Raw genomic sequence first — 14,818 nt, forward strand, 5'->3', positions numbered from 1 at the left:
TTTTCCTGGGCGGGCCCCCCCCCCCCCCCCCCCCCCCAAAAAAAAAAAAAAAAAAAAAAACGAGCATAGGAACTATATAACTTACCTACTTTGGGACAGAGTGCCATATGCCAGTAAGGTCATCATCATCCTGAGTTAGGATTAAATCCAAATGGGCTTTAGGTTTTTTCCACATTTTTTATTTTTTTAAATGGCCAGTTCATTTATGCTCAGCATAGGAAGAAAAGCTGCAACTGCACCTAGAACCTTGACTGAGTGTGGTAAAAAAAAAGGTACAATTACCACTGGTGTGACATGCTACCGGTAGACAAGAAAGTCTTTGCCTGAACTGGTAGAGGTAGTAGGCAACATTTAGTTTTAATACTGTAACATTTCAAGCAAATATTATTATTCTTGTAACAGGGCAGGCTCCACTCCTGTCCTGAGACCCACACAAAAGCTTTGGACACTTTCTGTTAGCATCTCTGTGAGTTTTATTTATATTACCTCCACCAACATGATCCCATGTAGCAATTCTATCTACAGCTTTCCCTAGTCCTCAACCCTTTGTCCAGGGAGATAGAGAGCTCTCGCAACCCTGAGATCTTACTTCCTCTGGGCTCTGTTAGGGCTTGTCTACACTTAAAATGCTACAGCGACACAGCTACACCACTGTGCTGCTTTGGTGTAGACACTACCTACGCCTACAGGAGTTCTCCTCCCATCAGCTGTCAATAGAAGAATTGTTCCATGCACTTAGGGCTGCCTACATGGGGACTTTAGGCTAACTACACAGCTCAGGGGTGCGAATTTTTCACACCCTTAAGCAATGTAGTTATGTCAACCTCATTTTCTAGTGTACACCAGGCCTTAATCTCTCCCCATTGCACTTCCAGTGCTTTTTAACTACCCTCTCAGCTAACCAATAATTAGCTCCTCTGCCCCACTCTGATTAGGTAATTAACTATTCCACTTCTCCATCAGGAAGGGGACTAAGGAACACTTAAGTGATCAGAGTGCCAAGCCAGCTACTGGCTCTCAGCACGCTGTCAAATCTCTTAAATAGATCTGAAGTCAGAACAATATATCTTGTACAGCTTCTTTCACAGCAAACAGATAAGACCTAGTAGAGCAGCCCATAGTGTCCCTACCAATTCAGGAGTGTTCTGGAGTTGCCACTTTTGTGATCAATGCTTGGGGAGGAGATGTCTAGGGAAACAGGTGTACACATCACATCCCATCCCAATAATACCCTACAAAGTCATGGAGTTCAGATTTTATATCTTTCCATCCAGTGATCTGGAGGATGGCGTGGACTGCACCCTCAGCAAGTTTGCAGATGACACTAAACTGGGAGGAGTGGTAGATACGCTGGAGGGTAGGGATAGGATACAGAGGGACCTAGACAAATTAGAGGATTGGGCCAAAAGAAATCTGATGAGGTTCAACAAGGACAAGTGCAGAATCCTGCACTTAGAACGGAAGAATCCCATGCACTGCTACAGACTAGGGACCGAATGGCTAGGCAGCAGTTCTGCAGAAAAGGACCTAGGGGTTACAGTAGATGAGAAGCTGGATATGAGTCAACAGTGTGCCCTTGTTGCCAAAAAGGCTAACGGTATATTGGGCTGTATAAGTAGGGACATTGCCAGCAGATCGAGAGACATGATCATTCCCCTCTATTTCACTTTGGTGAGGCCTCATCTGAAGTATTGTGTCCAGTTTGGGCACTACAAGAAGGAGGTGGAAAAATTGGAAAGAGTCCAGCAGAGGGCAACAAAAATGATTAGGGAGCTGGAGCACATGACTTATGAGGAGAGGCTGAGGGAACTGGGATTGTTTAGTCTGCAGAAGAGAAGAATGAGGGGGGATTTGATAACTACCTGAAAGGAGGTTCCAAAGAGGATGGCTCTAGACTGTTCTCAGTGGTACCAGATGACAGAAGAAGCAGTAATGGTCTTAAGTTGCAGTGGGGGCGGTTTAGGTTGGGTATTAGGAAAATCTTTTTCACTAGGAGGGTGGTGAAGCACTGGAATGGGTTACCTAGGTGGTGGAATCACCTTCCTTAGAGGTTTTTAAGGTCAGGGTTGATCAAACCCCGGCTGGGATGATTTAGTTGGGAATTGGTCCTGCTTTGAGCAGGGGGTTGGACTAGATACCTCCTGAGGTCTCTTCCAACCCTGATAGTCTATGAAAGGTGAGTGACACAGGGCAGCACAGACAAGGGGGGGGGGGGAAAGCAGTTTTCAGAGGAGATGGGGGGAGAAAGGAAGCTAGCGAAGACTTTGTACAAAGACATTCGGCATTTCTGCTCTGACAGCCAGTGACCCGCCCAGCCGGGTTAACGGGGTCCCTGGGGCAGGTCCCAGTGTAACGCGCCGCCCGGAAGCCTAATGGCAAGTCCCTGCTGGCACCGAGCCCGCGGCCCCGCGCAGCGCAGCCCGAGCATTCCAACAGAACAAGGCGGAATCCATTGCTCTGCGCTCGCCCCTAAAGAACCTCAGTCGACCGCCGATTCGCCGGATGCTGGAGGACGAGAGGGTGGCCGAGGCTGGTCCTCGCGACGGCAGCTGCGCGTGCGCAGCAGCCTGCGCGTGCGTGTGTCCTTCTCCCCTCGCGGCACCGTGAGTCGGTGGAGACTCCACACATGCGCACTCTCTCGCGGAAGGAAGGGGGTGGTCCTGGACCATGATCCCCACCCCGCGGCACCAGCACGTGGGCTCGCACGGGCCCTTCAGCGACGTGTACGAGCCAGCCGAGGACACCTACCTGCTGCTGGACGCGCTGGAGCGGGACGCGGCCCAGATCAGAGACGCAGGGTGCGAGCTGGGGGGGAGGGCAAGAACCATCGAGAGGCCGGTCAGCAGCCAATGGGAGCAGCCGGGGGTGGAGGGGTGGGAGGAGTGAGGGGGCGCCGTGAGCACGTGCAGGGGGCGGGGACAGGCGGTGGCTGCTAGGGGCGGGGTCTTGGGGGCGGGGCGGGGCTGTTGGCTGGCTCTCCGTTGGTACAGTCCTGGCGCGGGCGACAGCAAAACGCCCACCGGCTTCAATAGAGCCGGGATTTCACCCTCCCCGTCTGCCTCGCTCCCATCCGCCCTCAGCGCCTGCGCCATCGACCCCTGCGCGTCCCTGGCCGGAGACGTCCCACGTGCTGGGCGGTGCGCGCGGCGCTGTGTGAGCCTGGATGAAGAATCCCAGCAGGAGCCCAGGGGCTGTGGAGCCGCAGTGCCAGTGGGTGCCGCGGCAAGTCGTGCTGGCCTCAGAGGCGCACGGTGACCCTCCACAGAGCCCGTCTCTCTCTAGCGGCAAGGGTCACAGCCTACTGAGCCATTTTCATCATAAGCCACACAACGGCCAGCTGGAGTGGAGATTGGTTTATCCACAGCTTGGTCTGCTGCAGTGGAAAGAAAAGAAGAGGATCGGATTGTCCCCGTTTGGGTGACCCGCCTTTTCAAAATGCAAAACTGGGACACACGCAGGAGCCCTGAGCCTCCTCTTCCCCTGAGACCACCCTCCCCCCCCTGCTGCCGGCCATGCCAGAGCCCAGTGCTGGTAAGAGCCCTCCAGGGAGCCTGGGCTGCGGTGGGGAGCCCTGGACCCTCCACCTGTCCTCGGTGGGGGTTGGGGTACCCAAAAGCAGTCCTTGGCCTGTGTCCCTGCCCCCACTGTGGTGCACTACCAAGGGCAGGTGGAGAATCCAGGGCTGCCCACAGCAGACTAGGCTTCCAGGATAGCTCTGAGAATTTTTTCACTTGACCAGAGGCCAGGGCCTCAGGGGAAAGAGGAGGAGCAAGGGGTGGGGCCTTGTGAGTGGGGGGACTAAGGCCCACTTGAGACACACTCACACACACATACTGGAAAGAGGCTGGTGCTGCCCCTGAGCCTTGGGCAGGCACAGAATGATGTCACAGGAAACCCAGGATAAATGTTGTCCTGGAGTAATTTAGCCTGGCACTGGGACTTGAAATTTACATTTGGGGACTGTCCCGCTCAATTTGGGATGGGTGGTCACCCTGCTCATAGCTTCAAGTAGTTTCAGTAAATAATGTAAACATCTGCCAGGTTTCAAATTATTCAATTCAAATAAGTGGTAACTTAGTCTTTGGCGTGATGGTCAGTTTTTCCAGGAATGATGTGCCCCAAACATAATTAAACCAGTTTTACTCTGTGAGGAGTGGAATGTTTTTAATTTATTGGAATATAGAATCGGCTAGAACTTGGTTCTGTGTTGCTGCTTTTCATACTCAAAATATCTCAAAGTAAAGTGCATTGCAAGTATAATTTAAGTTGAATGGGATCCATACAATGAAATAATCTTGTTGCTTGTCTTGAAATTTCTATTATTTATACATGTCCAGAGCCAGCTCAAACAAATGTGGACCCTTTAGAATAGTCACTGGGATATGTCTACAGTGCAGCTGGGAGTGAGCCTCTGGACTCAGGCTAGTGGAGCTTGAGCTAGTGCACTAAAAATAACATGTACATTGCACCTTGGGCAGCAGCTTCTGCTCTCAAGCCCACCTGATCCCCTAGATCTGAGCTTGGGTGGCTAGCTTGAGTCTCCACGGGAACCACAAAATCCACACTGCTATTTTTACAGTGCTCACTTGAGCCCTGCTAGTGCAAGTTTGTCACCAAGTGCATTGTGTAGACATATCCTTGGGATCCCAGTTTCAGTGTGACCTGCTCCAAACTCTTATGCCATGGCTGCTTGGTGGAGGAGGTGGAGATGTGTCTAGAACTGTTGTTTTTGTGTTGTCAATGGATGCGTCCTGTTAACAGAGGGAAGGAAACCTACAATGTGACCCAGCGGGGGCTGTGATAAATAGGAAATATTTTGATTCCTCAGGGGACACAAGTTCTCACCAGAGAGCTGTCAGCACAACGCAGATCATATGGCACACCACTCATCTTGATCTTGAGGGCAGTATGACCAGTAAACTTCATTATTAGTGGGGTCTCCAGTGGCTGCAGGTTTGACAGCATTGCCTGATTCAGGCCTGCATATGTCCGTCCTAGATACTCTTGTGAAGCGGGTATTTTAATCACTTTGTACTAATTATTTTTATTTAAATTTAGAGTTGAGATCTCCCTTGAAGTAGGAGCTGGATCAGGTGTGGTTTCAACATTTCTGGCTTCCATTGTTGGACCCAGTGCATTGTACATGTAAGTATTATACTACCATTTTTTTAGATTGTTGCAGCTAATAATATAAGAATACTTTGCTCTTACAATATATAGTGCTTTTCATTTCAAAATGTTTTACAGTCACCAACTATGTAGAGAAGTATTATCTCCAGTTTACAAATGGATTTCTAAAGATATTTAGATTCCTATCCCTCATTGATTTCAGTGAGAGGTTAGACCCCTAAATAGCTTAGAAAATCTGGCCCTAAATTACTTGCTCAAGACCACCTATTGGTTTGGTAGTAGAGCCAGGACTAGAGTTCTGAAATTCCTTCTTCCCAGCTTGAGCTCAATCTGTAGTCATGTTGTCTCTACCGTGTTTACTCATAACTTGATCCTGCAAATGCTTGTCTAACTTTACTCATGTGAGTTGTTCTGTTGAGCTGAGTGAAAATACTCACATGTGTAACATTAAGCACAAGAGTTTGCAGTGCTGGGCCTCACTGAGTAACTATTATGCAGTGCCATAGTTGGAAAGGCAGTCTCATTTATAAACACTTGTTTTCACAGACAAAATCATTTTAGGCTGAATTTCTAATGTCTGTTCTGAGCCCAAATTTTGTTTAAAAGTCTGGTAAAATTCTCTTGGACTTTTATGAGTTATCTGAGCACAAAATGTAGAAAACTTTGGTATTATAGTATGTTGCATTGCTTGAGAAATAGTATGTGATAATTTAATTCAAGACCATTGTAATGCATCCACAGATGAGGACAAAGTTATAGTTATGTCTGAGCATGCAACCTTAACTTTAGCATTTCCTTAACTTTTGAGTACTTAGGCAATCTTAAAGTTTTCTTAGCATAGTGTTATTGTATGAAATTTCATACGTGTTATAGTTACAGTATGAGTAACAAGAATTGTATGTTCTTTTCAAAGCTTGGATGATTATTTAGTAAGGCTATGTGTACACTGCAAGATAGGGGTGAAAACAGTGGGTATGTACTCAGCATAGGTCAGCCGTACCTCTGCTGCTGCTACCGCAGTTATGCTGCTATTTATACTTGTGCTAACTGGATGAGAGCTAGCGTGAGTATGTGTGCGTGAGCAGGGGAATCACATTCATTCATACACAAGACTTGACGTCACACCACATAATAGCATTCACATTCTTACGTTCATTTTTTAATTATATCTTGTAATGTTGATGTGACATTAATGTTTTGCTTTCAGATGTACAGATATCAACCCTATAGCAGCTTCTTGTACCTTGGAGACAGCTGTACTTAACAGAGTTCACATTCACCCAGTAATTACTGACTTGGTAAGATACAAGTTCCTATAACTGGACCTTCTGATAGTTTTGCAATTCTTACAGTGTACAGTGGGAGGTTTGCCTGTAACCATTCAGGTACTGTCCCTTCACACTGAAAGAAAGACAAGGGGCAATGGATGTGTTTTAATTAGGCCACAGTTTTATTCAGTTAACATATCTGGGATTACCCAACAATAAATTGTACAGTAGGTCATCATTATTTCCTTAATTGTTTCCTCCTACTCGGGAGGGCTGCTGTCAGCCCTCCCCCTTTCTCAACCTGGTCCTAGCTAGCCTGTTGCTGGGATCCCACTACCCTCCCCTCGTATGAAGGGTTAAGGGAGGTGGAAAACAGGGAATGGATTGGCTCCCCCCTGTACCTGATGTTAGGAGCTCCTGCCTTCCTTCCCCAGCTACCTTATGGGATGCTTTCCTCTAAATCCACTTCCAAATCCATTTAATCCGAGAACTGTATTCCCTCTGTAACGAGCACTGGACACATCTGTTACTAAGTGGTGACATTTTGACTTAACTTCCTCGCCTACCCCACTGGGTCCCTTATCTGCTGAGGAGAAGATGAAAAAACCTGCCCCACCTCATCCAATCTGGTGGTGAGGAGAAAATTCCTTTCCAGCTCCAGAAGAAGAAGTTGAGTAGAGTCATGCTCACAGCAGATCGTGTAGAAACCAAGTCCTACTCGGATCCCATCAATGGGAGGGTGGGTGTTGCCAGCCTGATTGCAGTGAGAGTATGTTTCTCTGGAACTGTTCAGGGTATAGTTGCCCTCAGGCACATGAAAGGACTGTGTCCCCCTTCTAACCTGGTCCAGCCACTTCCTGTTGTTCCCTGCTCTGTCCTGGTAAATTTCCCCTTCCTCACCACTCTGCCACCCTGTTGCAAAGGGGGCCCAAATAGGGGCAACAACCCTGCCAGCCAGCCAGACAAAGAACCCAGTGCACTCAGATGCAATTTACTGCCATATGTTAGTAAAGTACAACAGTCTTTTATGCCACAATATATAAGTATTTGTTTTATTAAATTTGTAAAGTACTCTGGTGGATGACAGTAGCTTAGACTCTGTTGCAAGCTTACAGAAAACTAAGTAAAAACTGATCACAGTGCCCACTGTTCTCTCAAAAACTCATGCAAAAAAAAAAATAGGCTGATGAAAAGAGAGGGACAAAACAGCTGATAAGGGACCAAACTGAATCTGAAAAGAAAATATACTTCAAATGAGACTCTAAATCAGTACAAATATAGAGCAAATACTGTATAATCGGAATGGATTTGAAACTGGGAACACCTGGAGCTTTCTTATTAATGTTGTACCCATAACAGTAATGCTCTGTCAGTGCACAAGTCTAAATTTTTTTTGTTATAAATTCTGTTTGCTAATGATTTAAAAAAAAAAAAAAATTCCAAGCGGTGCCTTATGGGAAACTAAGTTTCATCTTTTCCTCAGTAAGCTCTTTTAATTTGTAAAAAATCTTGAGAATTTAAATTTAATGAAAGGTGACAGATTGCCAATAATTAGAAACAGCTGAAATAAATGAACACTTCTTCATTTGGGAATTGGATCGTACACAGAGACCTATGTGAAGTAGCTGATGAACAGCTAGCAGATGATAAACTTTTAATCACTTTTGAACTGGGATGGATATGAATCTGTAAGCTAGCTCTTTTAATTAGTATAGGTTTTTTTTTCATCCTCTTACTATTCTGTATCTCTAGTTCATGTTTTAGGACCCTGTTGTGTATGTCATCATGCAATAAACTTATATTTTTACTTGTCCCATTCTGTGGGCTGCCCTTGCACACTGAAGACAGGTTTAGTGCACTTGGACCAGGCATAGAAGCTGAGCTATTCAGAACCAAAGAGGACAATTTAATGCCTTGCTGTGAATGGAAGGTGAAACAGGAATGGTCCCAACTCTACTTATTTTAATTTATAAAAACATGAAATAATCTAACCCTTCCTGTGAGGAATCACTTTCAGTATAGTCATCCTAGAGGAAGGGATGCTTGATTTGATAGAGAAATAATCTAGTTCCCTTATTGAGATAAGTTACTCAACCTTGTAATTTAGCCACTTATGAAACAGATTATTATCTCACAATCAGGACGTTTTTATTATTATCTACTGAGGGATAGCTCAGTGGTTTGAGTATTGGCCTACTAAACCCAGGGTTGTGCATTTAATCCCTGCCGGGGCCATTTAGGGAACTGGGGTAAAAATCGTTCTAGAGATTGGTCCTGCTTTGAGCAGGGGGTTGGACTAGATGATTTCCTAAGGTCCCTTCCAACTTTGATATTCTATGATTCCCAAATAAAGCACCTGTAATTAGCATGTATTTAAAACATTTTGCTTAGTAAGGGTCCTTGAAATATACTTTTTCATATTGTCCATTATTGACTTTTGGTTTTGGTAACTAAAAAGATAAGAAAAATAGATGGTGGCAATATGGTCATCTTTTGGTTGGCTGGCTAAATTTATGGGAAATTGCACAGATTTGTGTTTTACTAAATGTTTACCTTGTACTCCTGTCATACAGAAAATAACAAAGAAGTATCTTAGTTAACAGTCTGTTTTGGCTTACGTAATTTTAAATAAGTCAGGTTTCCATAGCTAAGTACAGGACACTTTCTATATCTCCATAGTAGCAGCTGTGTTAGTCTGTATCCGCAAAAAGAACAGGAGTACTGGTGGCACCTTAGAGACTAAGAAATTTATTTGAGCAAAACTCAGGAAAGCTTATGCTCAAATAAATTTGTTAGTCTCTAAGGTGCCACAAGTACTCCTGTTCTTTATATCTCAATGGTGAGATAGTTTGTAAACCTATTCATTTTCTTCCTGTCTTGATAATGATTGATTATATTCAAAGCTTAATCTCTCATTTTAGTCCCATATATGACAAATCTGCAGACTCTCAATACCTATTGTATAATGAGAAGTGGAAATGTGTGTTCCTGCTGTAAATAAAAAATGTAGCTAATAAAAGAACTGCCTGAGTAAAACTAACTTGTTTCCTACCTCAATTTCATCTCTAGGTCACAGGATTGTTACCAAGATTAAATGGGAAAGTTGATCTACTACTATTTAATCCACCGTATGTGGTAACCCCTTCTGAAGAGGTAGGGATCACTGAGATTTGAGGAGATGCAATTTAAAAAAAAAAAAACGTATGCAGCTCAGTGGATATGAAAAATTATTAATTTCTGATATGATAAATTGGTTTGTAACGTCCAGTTGTCAGACTACTGTGTCCGGAATTGCAGTTCTTTGAAAAAGTAGTGAGGGGTCATGTGAAGCCAATGGTGATAACAGAACTGTTTGCAGTAAATATGAATCACTCACCTACTGCACTTTCTGCATAAGAGATAAAGGACACTAGTGACCACTGTTCCACAAAATATTGCTCCATCCTTGCCGGGCAATTCTGTAAATCCATGTCTACACAGGGATACTTAGGAATCACTAAAGGTATGACGTCAGGGTGCATAAATTAAAGAATGCTTAATCCCCCATGTCAATGCTCTTATTCAGGAGTAAAGTGGTTTTAGTTCTCTACCTTTGATTAAGGGTTTGTCTACACTTAAAATACTGCAGTGGGGTGGCTGCACTGATGCAGGTGCACTGCTGTAGCACTTCAGTGAAGATGCTACCTACACCAATAGGAGGGCTTCTCCCATTGGCATAGGTACCCCAAGAGGCGGTAGCTATGTCAACAGGAGAAGCACTCCCACCGACATAGCGCTGTCTATCCCGGGGGTTAGGTCAGTATAACTACGTCGCTCAGGGGTGTGGATTTTCCACGACCCTGGAGCGACGTAGTTATACTGACATAAATGGCTAGTGTAGACAAAGTTACAATGAACTAATTCCACTTCATTCCTGTATGAGAGATCCACTTAGAGGTTTAATCATGTTTTAAATTATGTGCATTGACTTTACACCTTTAGTTGATTTACCTTAACTTTCCTGATTATCTGCATGTAGACAAGCCCTAAGAGATTTTCATTTAGATCTGTCAGATATTTCCCATTGGAATGATTTTCTGGTGGAAAATGCCTTTTTCACAAAATCAGAATTTTCAGGGATGAGTGTCTTGGCTCTCCCCTCCCATGGCAGCCTGCCCAAAGGCTCTTTCTGCCTGCAGGGAGAAACAGAAATTGACAAGAGCCATCCAGATGGGCAGTTGGCAAGCTGAAAAATTCTGTTTTAGTTCTCCCAAAATGGAATTTTTCAGAATTTCTGGCTTGTGAAAAATCTTGAGCTATTTACCTTTTTGTCCAAAATTGGGACTAAATTTTTCCAAAACCTCAACATTTTCTATGGAACAGAAATTCCTTTTTCTGGACTGCTCTAATTTTTTTCTTTCATTTGTATTCTTCAGGACTCTCTAGGCATGTCTACACTGCAATAAAAACATGAACAGGTGGCCCATGTCAGCTAACTTGGGTCGCAGGGCTCAAGCTGCCAGGCTGTAAAGTGGCGTGTGTAAAGCCGAGAAGGGGGAGGTTCCAAGAGCCCAGGCTCCCGCCTGAATCCAAACATCTACACTGCAGTTTTATAGCCCTGCATCCTGAGCCCCCCGAGCCCAAGCCAGCGGACATGGGCCAGCCGCAAGTGTTTTATGGCAATGTAGACATAGCCTTGGTGGAATTTATGTAATACTTTCCTTATGCATCTAGAGGAAAGTATATGCTTTGAATGTTACAAAACATTTCCAAACAGCGTCAACAAAGACCTTCTTTAAATCTAAACAGAGCTCATCTATTTGGAGGATAAGTCTGAAATTTGACTCGTGTGCTGCATGAACTAAACTGCCATGTAGCAATTCTACAACTGAAATTATTTTAATTAAATAAGCTGCTTAGGATAGGGACTGTGGTGATGTTCTTCCTAAAGTGTCATGAACATATATAGCACTCTATAGTCGTCTGTAAACCATTAGTAAAAAAATTCATCTTCCTTTAATTTCTCCTAGGTAGAAAGCCATGGAATAGAGGCAGCCTGGGCTGGAGGCAAAAATGGCAGAGAAGTAATGGATAGGCTTTTTCCTTTAGTGCCAGACCTGCTTTCAACAGGAGGATTATTCTATTTAGTTACAATTAAAGAGAACAACCCAGGTAATAGAATCCTTCTGTTTGTTAAACTATATGTTACTAATGCGTACATGAAAACTATGAGCACAAGACTAAGGTGCTATAGCTAATCAGACATTGCCACTATTACGCAAGAATGGGAAACTTTGAATTGAGTAATATCTCAGAGAAATGAGATGGCCTGTATGTGGCAGTAGCAAGTCACACTTGGTTAATAACATTTATTAGGGTGCAAGCACTTTCGGCTAGATTTACAGGGAGGACTTGGTTGAGCATTGCAGCACCCAACTTTTAGGCACCCTTCTGCTAAGTTAGATTCATGATCCCAAGTTAGGCAGTCAGGTTCCCAGTACAATGCACTGTGAGACTTAGGTGCCTAAAAAAGATTCACAGAAGTCAGTATGCTAAACCAGCCAATAGGAAATGACAAGGAGAGGGGTGTGGGCTAAGCCCTGTCTCTCAAAGGAGTTACGTGCCTAACTCTGGCCTTGATGGAGGCACCTCCCTCTACTTGGAATTCATAGTAGTGAACCCTCTCCTGGAGTTGGGTACCTAAGCCAGGTCATCCCTTTTTGAAGAAAAATCAAGGTAGTGCCTCCTTGCATGCCCAATAGTCCAGTGGTTAGAGTATCACCCAGGATGTTGGAGGCACTGGTTCAAATCCCCACTCTGCTGGATTGGGAGCAGGGACTTGAACATGGGTGTCTCACTTCCCAGCTGAGTGCCCTAACCACTGGACTTTAGAGATTCTCTCTTTTTCAATGAATAGTTAACTATTTTATACAAAGTGGAGAGGAGAAGAGGAGAGACTGAGAGAAGCCCACCCCAGACTAGCCCATTGCCCAACAGTTAAGGGACTGATGTGGGAAACCCACATTCAATTCCCTATTCCACTGTAGGCAGAGTGGGGATTTGAACCCAGGTTTCCCACATCCTGTGTGAGTACTCTAACTATTGGGAGAAAAGTGTGTGGGAAGGGCAGCACTGCCTCTTTCTCAACTGTGTCTTGTGCAGGGCCCAATCAAGTAGATGTGCTCTATGGCAGCCTCTGACCATGAGTACTGGATTATGCTCTGCAGATGAGCTAAGTGAGGGAATGCTTTCTTTGAGAATCCTGCTCTGGCTTAGGCATGAGTCAGGTGCCAAGCTGCTTGGTGGTGGCAGTGCTGAGGCAGCTAAGTATGTGCCCATTGGCTGAAATTTAGGCACCTTGGGGACTTCACTAGTGAACACTGAGGTGCCTAGGGACTTTAGGCTACTACAAGGTTAGGTGGCAGCTGAGCCGGGGTATGAGGTTCTAAATTTTTGCTTAGACACTTTACATGACAGCTCCACTTGTAAATCTTACCCTTTCTGGCCGTTTTTACTGTAGGGTTTTCAAATTAATTTGTGTGCTGTATACACATCCTTCTATCAGAGCTTCTGCCTTTATAAAACCTTTCATAAAACCTTCTTTGTTCAAGCCACTACTTACTTAGTATATACAGGAAAAAATACTGTCCATTACAACACTGACCCAAGTAGTATGGGAAATATGGGTTTCATCTGCTAAAGTGAAACACTGAAGTGTAGAATTACTCCAGGGCACTCCCACGTTTGAACATTTTCAGACAGGGCTCAAATATCAGATTTGCAATTGTACTCTGCTGGAATTTTACCAAAAAAAACCCCAAATTTTTCCCCTACTGTTACTCACACCTTCTTGTCAGCTGTTTGAAATGGGCCATCCTGATTATCACTACAAAAGTTTTTTTTTTCTCCTGCTGATAATAGCCCACCTTAATTGATTAGTCTCATTATAGCTGGTATAGCAACATCCATTTTTTCATGTTCTCTGTTTATATATATATAAAATCTGTATTTTCCACTGCATGCATCCCATGAAGTGGGTTTTAGCCCACAAAAGCTTATGTGCAAATAAATTTGTTAGTCTCTAAGGTGCCATAAGTACTCGTCCTTTTTATTAAGTACTTGAAACCTGAGTATAGTGCTGAAACTTTTTTTAATTGAAGCAGTTAGTTAAGATAGGAATATTAAATCATTATACTATGATTCTAACTAATTTGCAGTTTCAGTATAACTGCACTTAACTCATTTTGGATTTTGTGTTAATATATAGAATATTAAAAGCATACACACACTTAAACTTTGAGCACACTTTTTAATCTTAAACTTATTTACCAATTCAATTAAGTACTTAGTATATTTTTCAGAGACATTAAAATCCAACTTTTCCACTAGTAGAAAGCCAAGTTCATTTGGTTTTGTTGGATGACTGCTTTAAAAATTGTTCTAATCACCTAAAGGAGCATGATGGATATTTTATGAGCCTATGTAACCTTTTGTTTTGTAATTTGCTTTTAGCAAATAAATTAGTTTAAGACAGAATGGGCTTTTTAGGTGGTGATTAACACAAACTGAACTGTAATGCTGTACATTTTTAATTACAGATGAAATTTTGGAAACAATGAAGAAATACGGTTTAAGAGGTACTAGAGTACTTTCTAGACAAGCAGGAAGAGAAACTCTCACAATTCTCAAATTCAGCAAGTCCTGATGACTGCTCTTAAATCTTTAAACATCTTCAGCAATGGAAGTTAAACACAAATGGTGTTACAATGGTCAGGCTATTTTGTGACTATGAACTATAACAACAGATTTTGAAAAAATATTATCCTGTCTCCTGATCTTTACAGGAAAATTAGCAAAACTTTCATTGTTCCCTTAACCTGGCCATCAACCCACTGTGATCTGTAATGAGGGTGGGGGCAGTTGTTTCTGGACTTGGTTTTCTATGTAGCATAGTGGAACTGTAGCTGAAATATAAACTTTAAAATGGACAGTCACACTTTAAAATGAGGAAATTCACTGGTATGTATTTTGTTTTATAACTGGAATATTTTTATGTGATCATATATTTAATAATTATTAACCTTTGTCATTCATTATGGGTTCTCAAAATAGTGTTCTTGCTTTAGTACTTTGTCTTGTCTTATGGTACTTATTCTGTAGAGATATCTGGTTTAAACTAGTACTTAAGAAGCCACTGATCTTGAGGTTAGTGGCCTCAGTCTTATATTTTGCCTTTGTTGCAGAATCACCAAAAGCCTAGTGCATAGAAACTAATTTTGCTTCCATAGTCAGAACACTCTTGATCTTATCTTGCTACTGTATTATTGCTATGAATATTCCAACAGATGTACCCAATATGGAGTTCTGCTATATGTCATCCAGGGTCTTTAAGCTAAATGCTATGGGTTAATAAACCATGTAAAAAGTTCAGTTCAGTTTAA

General features: G+C 43.2%; 1 protein-coding gene and 1 long non-coding RNA gene across 21 annotated transcripts in view; one reads left to right on the forward strand and one right to left on the reverse strand.

Annotated features, from left to right (window-relative positions):
* The window catches only part of LOC117889314, a 147,700-nt gene extending 144,841 nt beyond the window's left edge, over nt 1-2,859 (reverse strand). For 6 of the 7 annotated variants that reach the window (XR_004648443.1, XR_004648444.1, XR_004648442.1 and 3 more), the window contains exons 1-2: nt 2,749-2,859; nt 86-251 (exon numbers count right to left, since the gene is read on the reverse strand). This is a non-coding gene — a long non-coding RNA (uncharacterized LOC117889314). The remainder of the gene's footprint in view (nt 1-85; nt 252-2,748) is intronic. The other variant, XR_004648440.1, reaches the window with a different exon arrangement.
* N6AMT1 (N-6 adenine-specific DNA methyltransferase 1) overlaps nt 1-14,818 on the forward strand; it is a 53,627-nt gene extending 38,809 nt beyond the window's left edge. For 12 of the 14 annotated variants that reach the window (XM_034793216.1, XM_034793250.1, XM_034793206.1 and 9 more), the window contains 5 exons: nt 5,059-5,145; nt 6,338-6,428; nt 9,468-9,551; nt 11,408-11,549; nt 13,976-14,818. In XM_034793216.1, coding sequence (XP_034649107.1) covers nt 5,059-5,145; nt 6,338-6,428; nt 9,468-9,551; nt 11,408-11,549; nt 13,976-14,082 — 511 coding nt within the window. In that variant the 3' untranslated portion in view covers nt 14,083-14,818. Of the gene's footprint in view, nt 1-2,540; nt 2,799-3,148; nt 3,211-5,058; nt 5,146-6,337; nt 6,429-9,467; nt 9,552-11,407; nt 11,550-13,975 lie in introns of those variants that run through there. The other 2 variants (XM_034793176.1, XM_034793193.1) reach the window with 2 other exon arrangements.

The sequence above is a fragment of the Trachemys scripta genome, chromosome 1, assembly GCF_013100865.1.
Source record: "Trachemys scripta elegans isolate TJP31775 chromosome 1, CAS_Tse_1.0, whole genome shotgun sequence".
In the NCBI taxonomy this organism is placed as follows: domain Eukaryota; kingdom Metazoa; phylum Chordata; order Testudines; family Emydidae; genus Trachemys; species Trachemys scripta.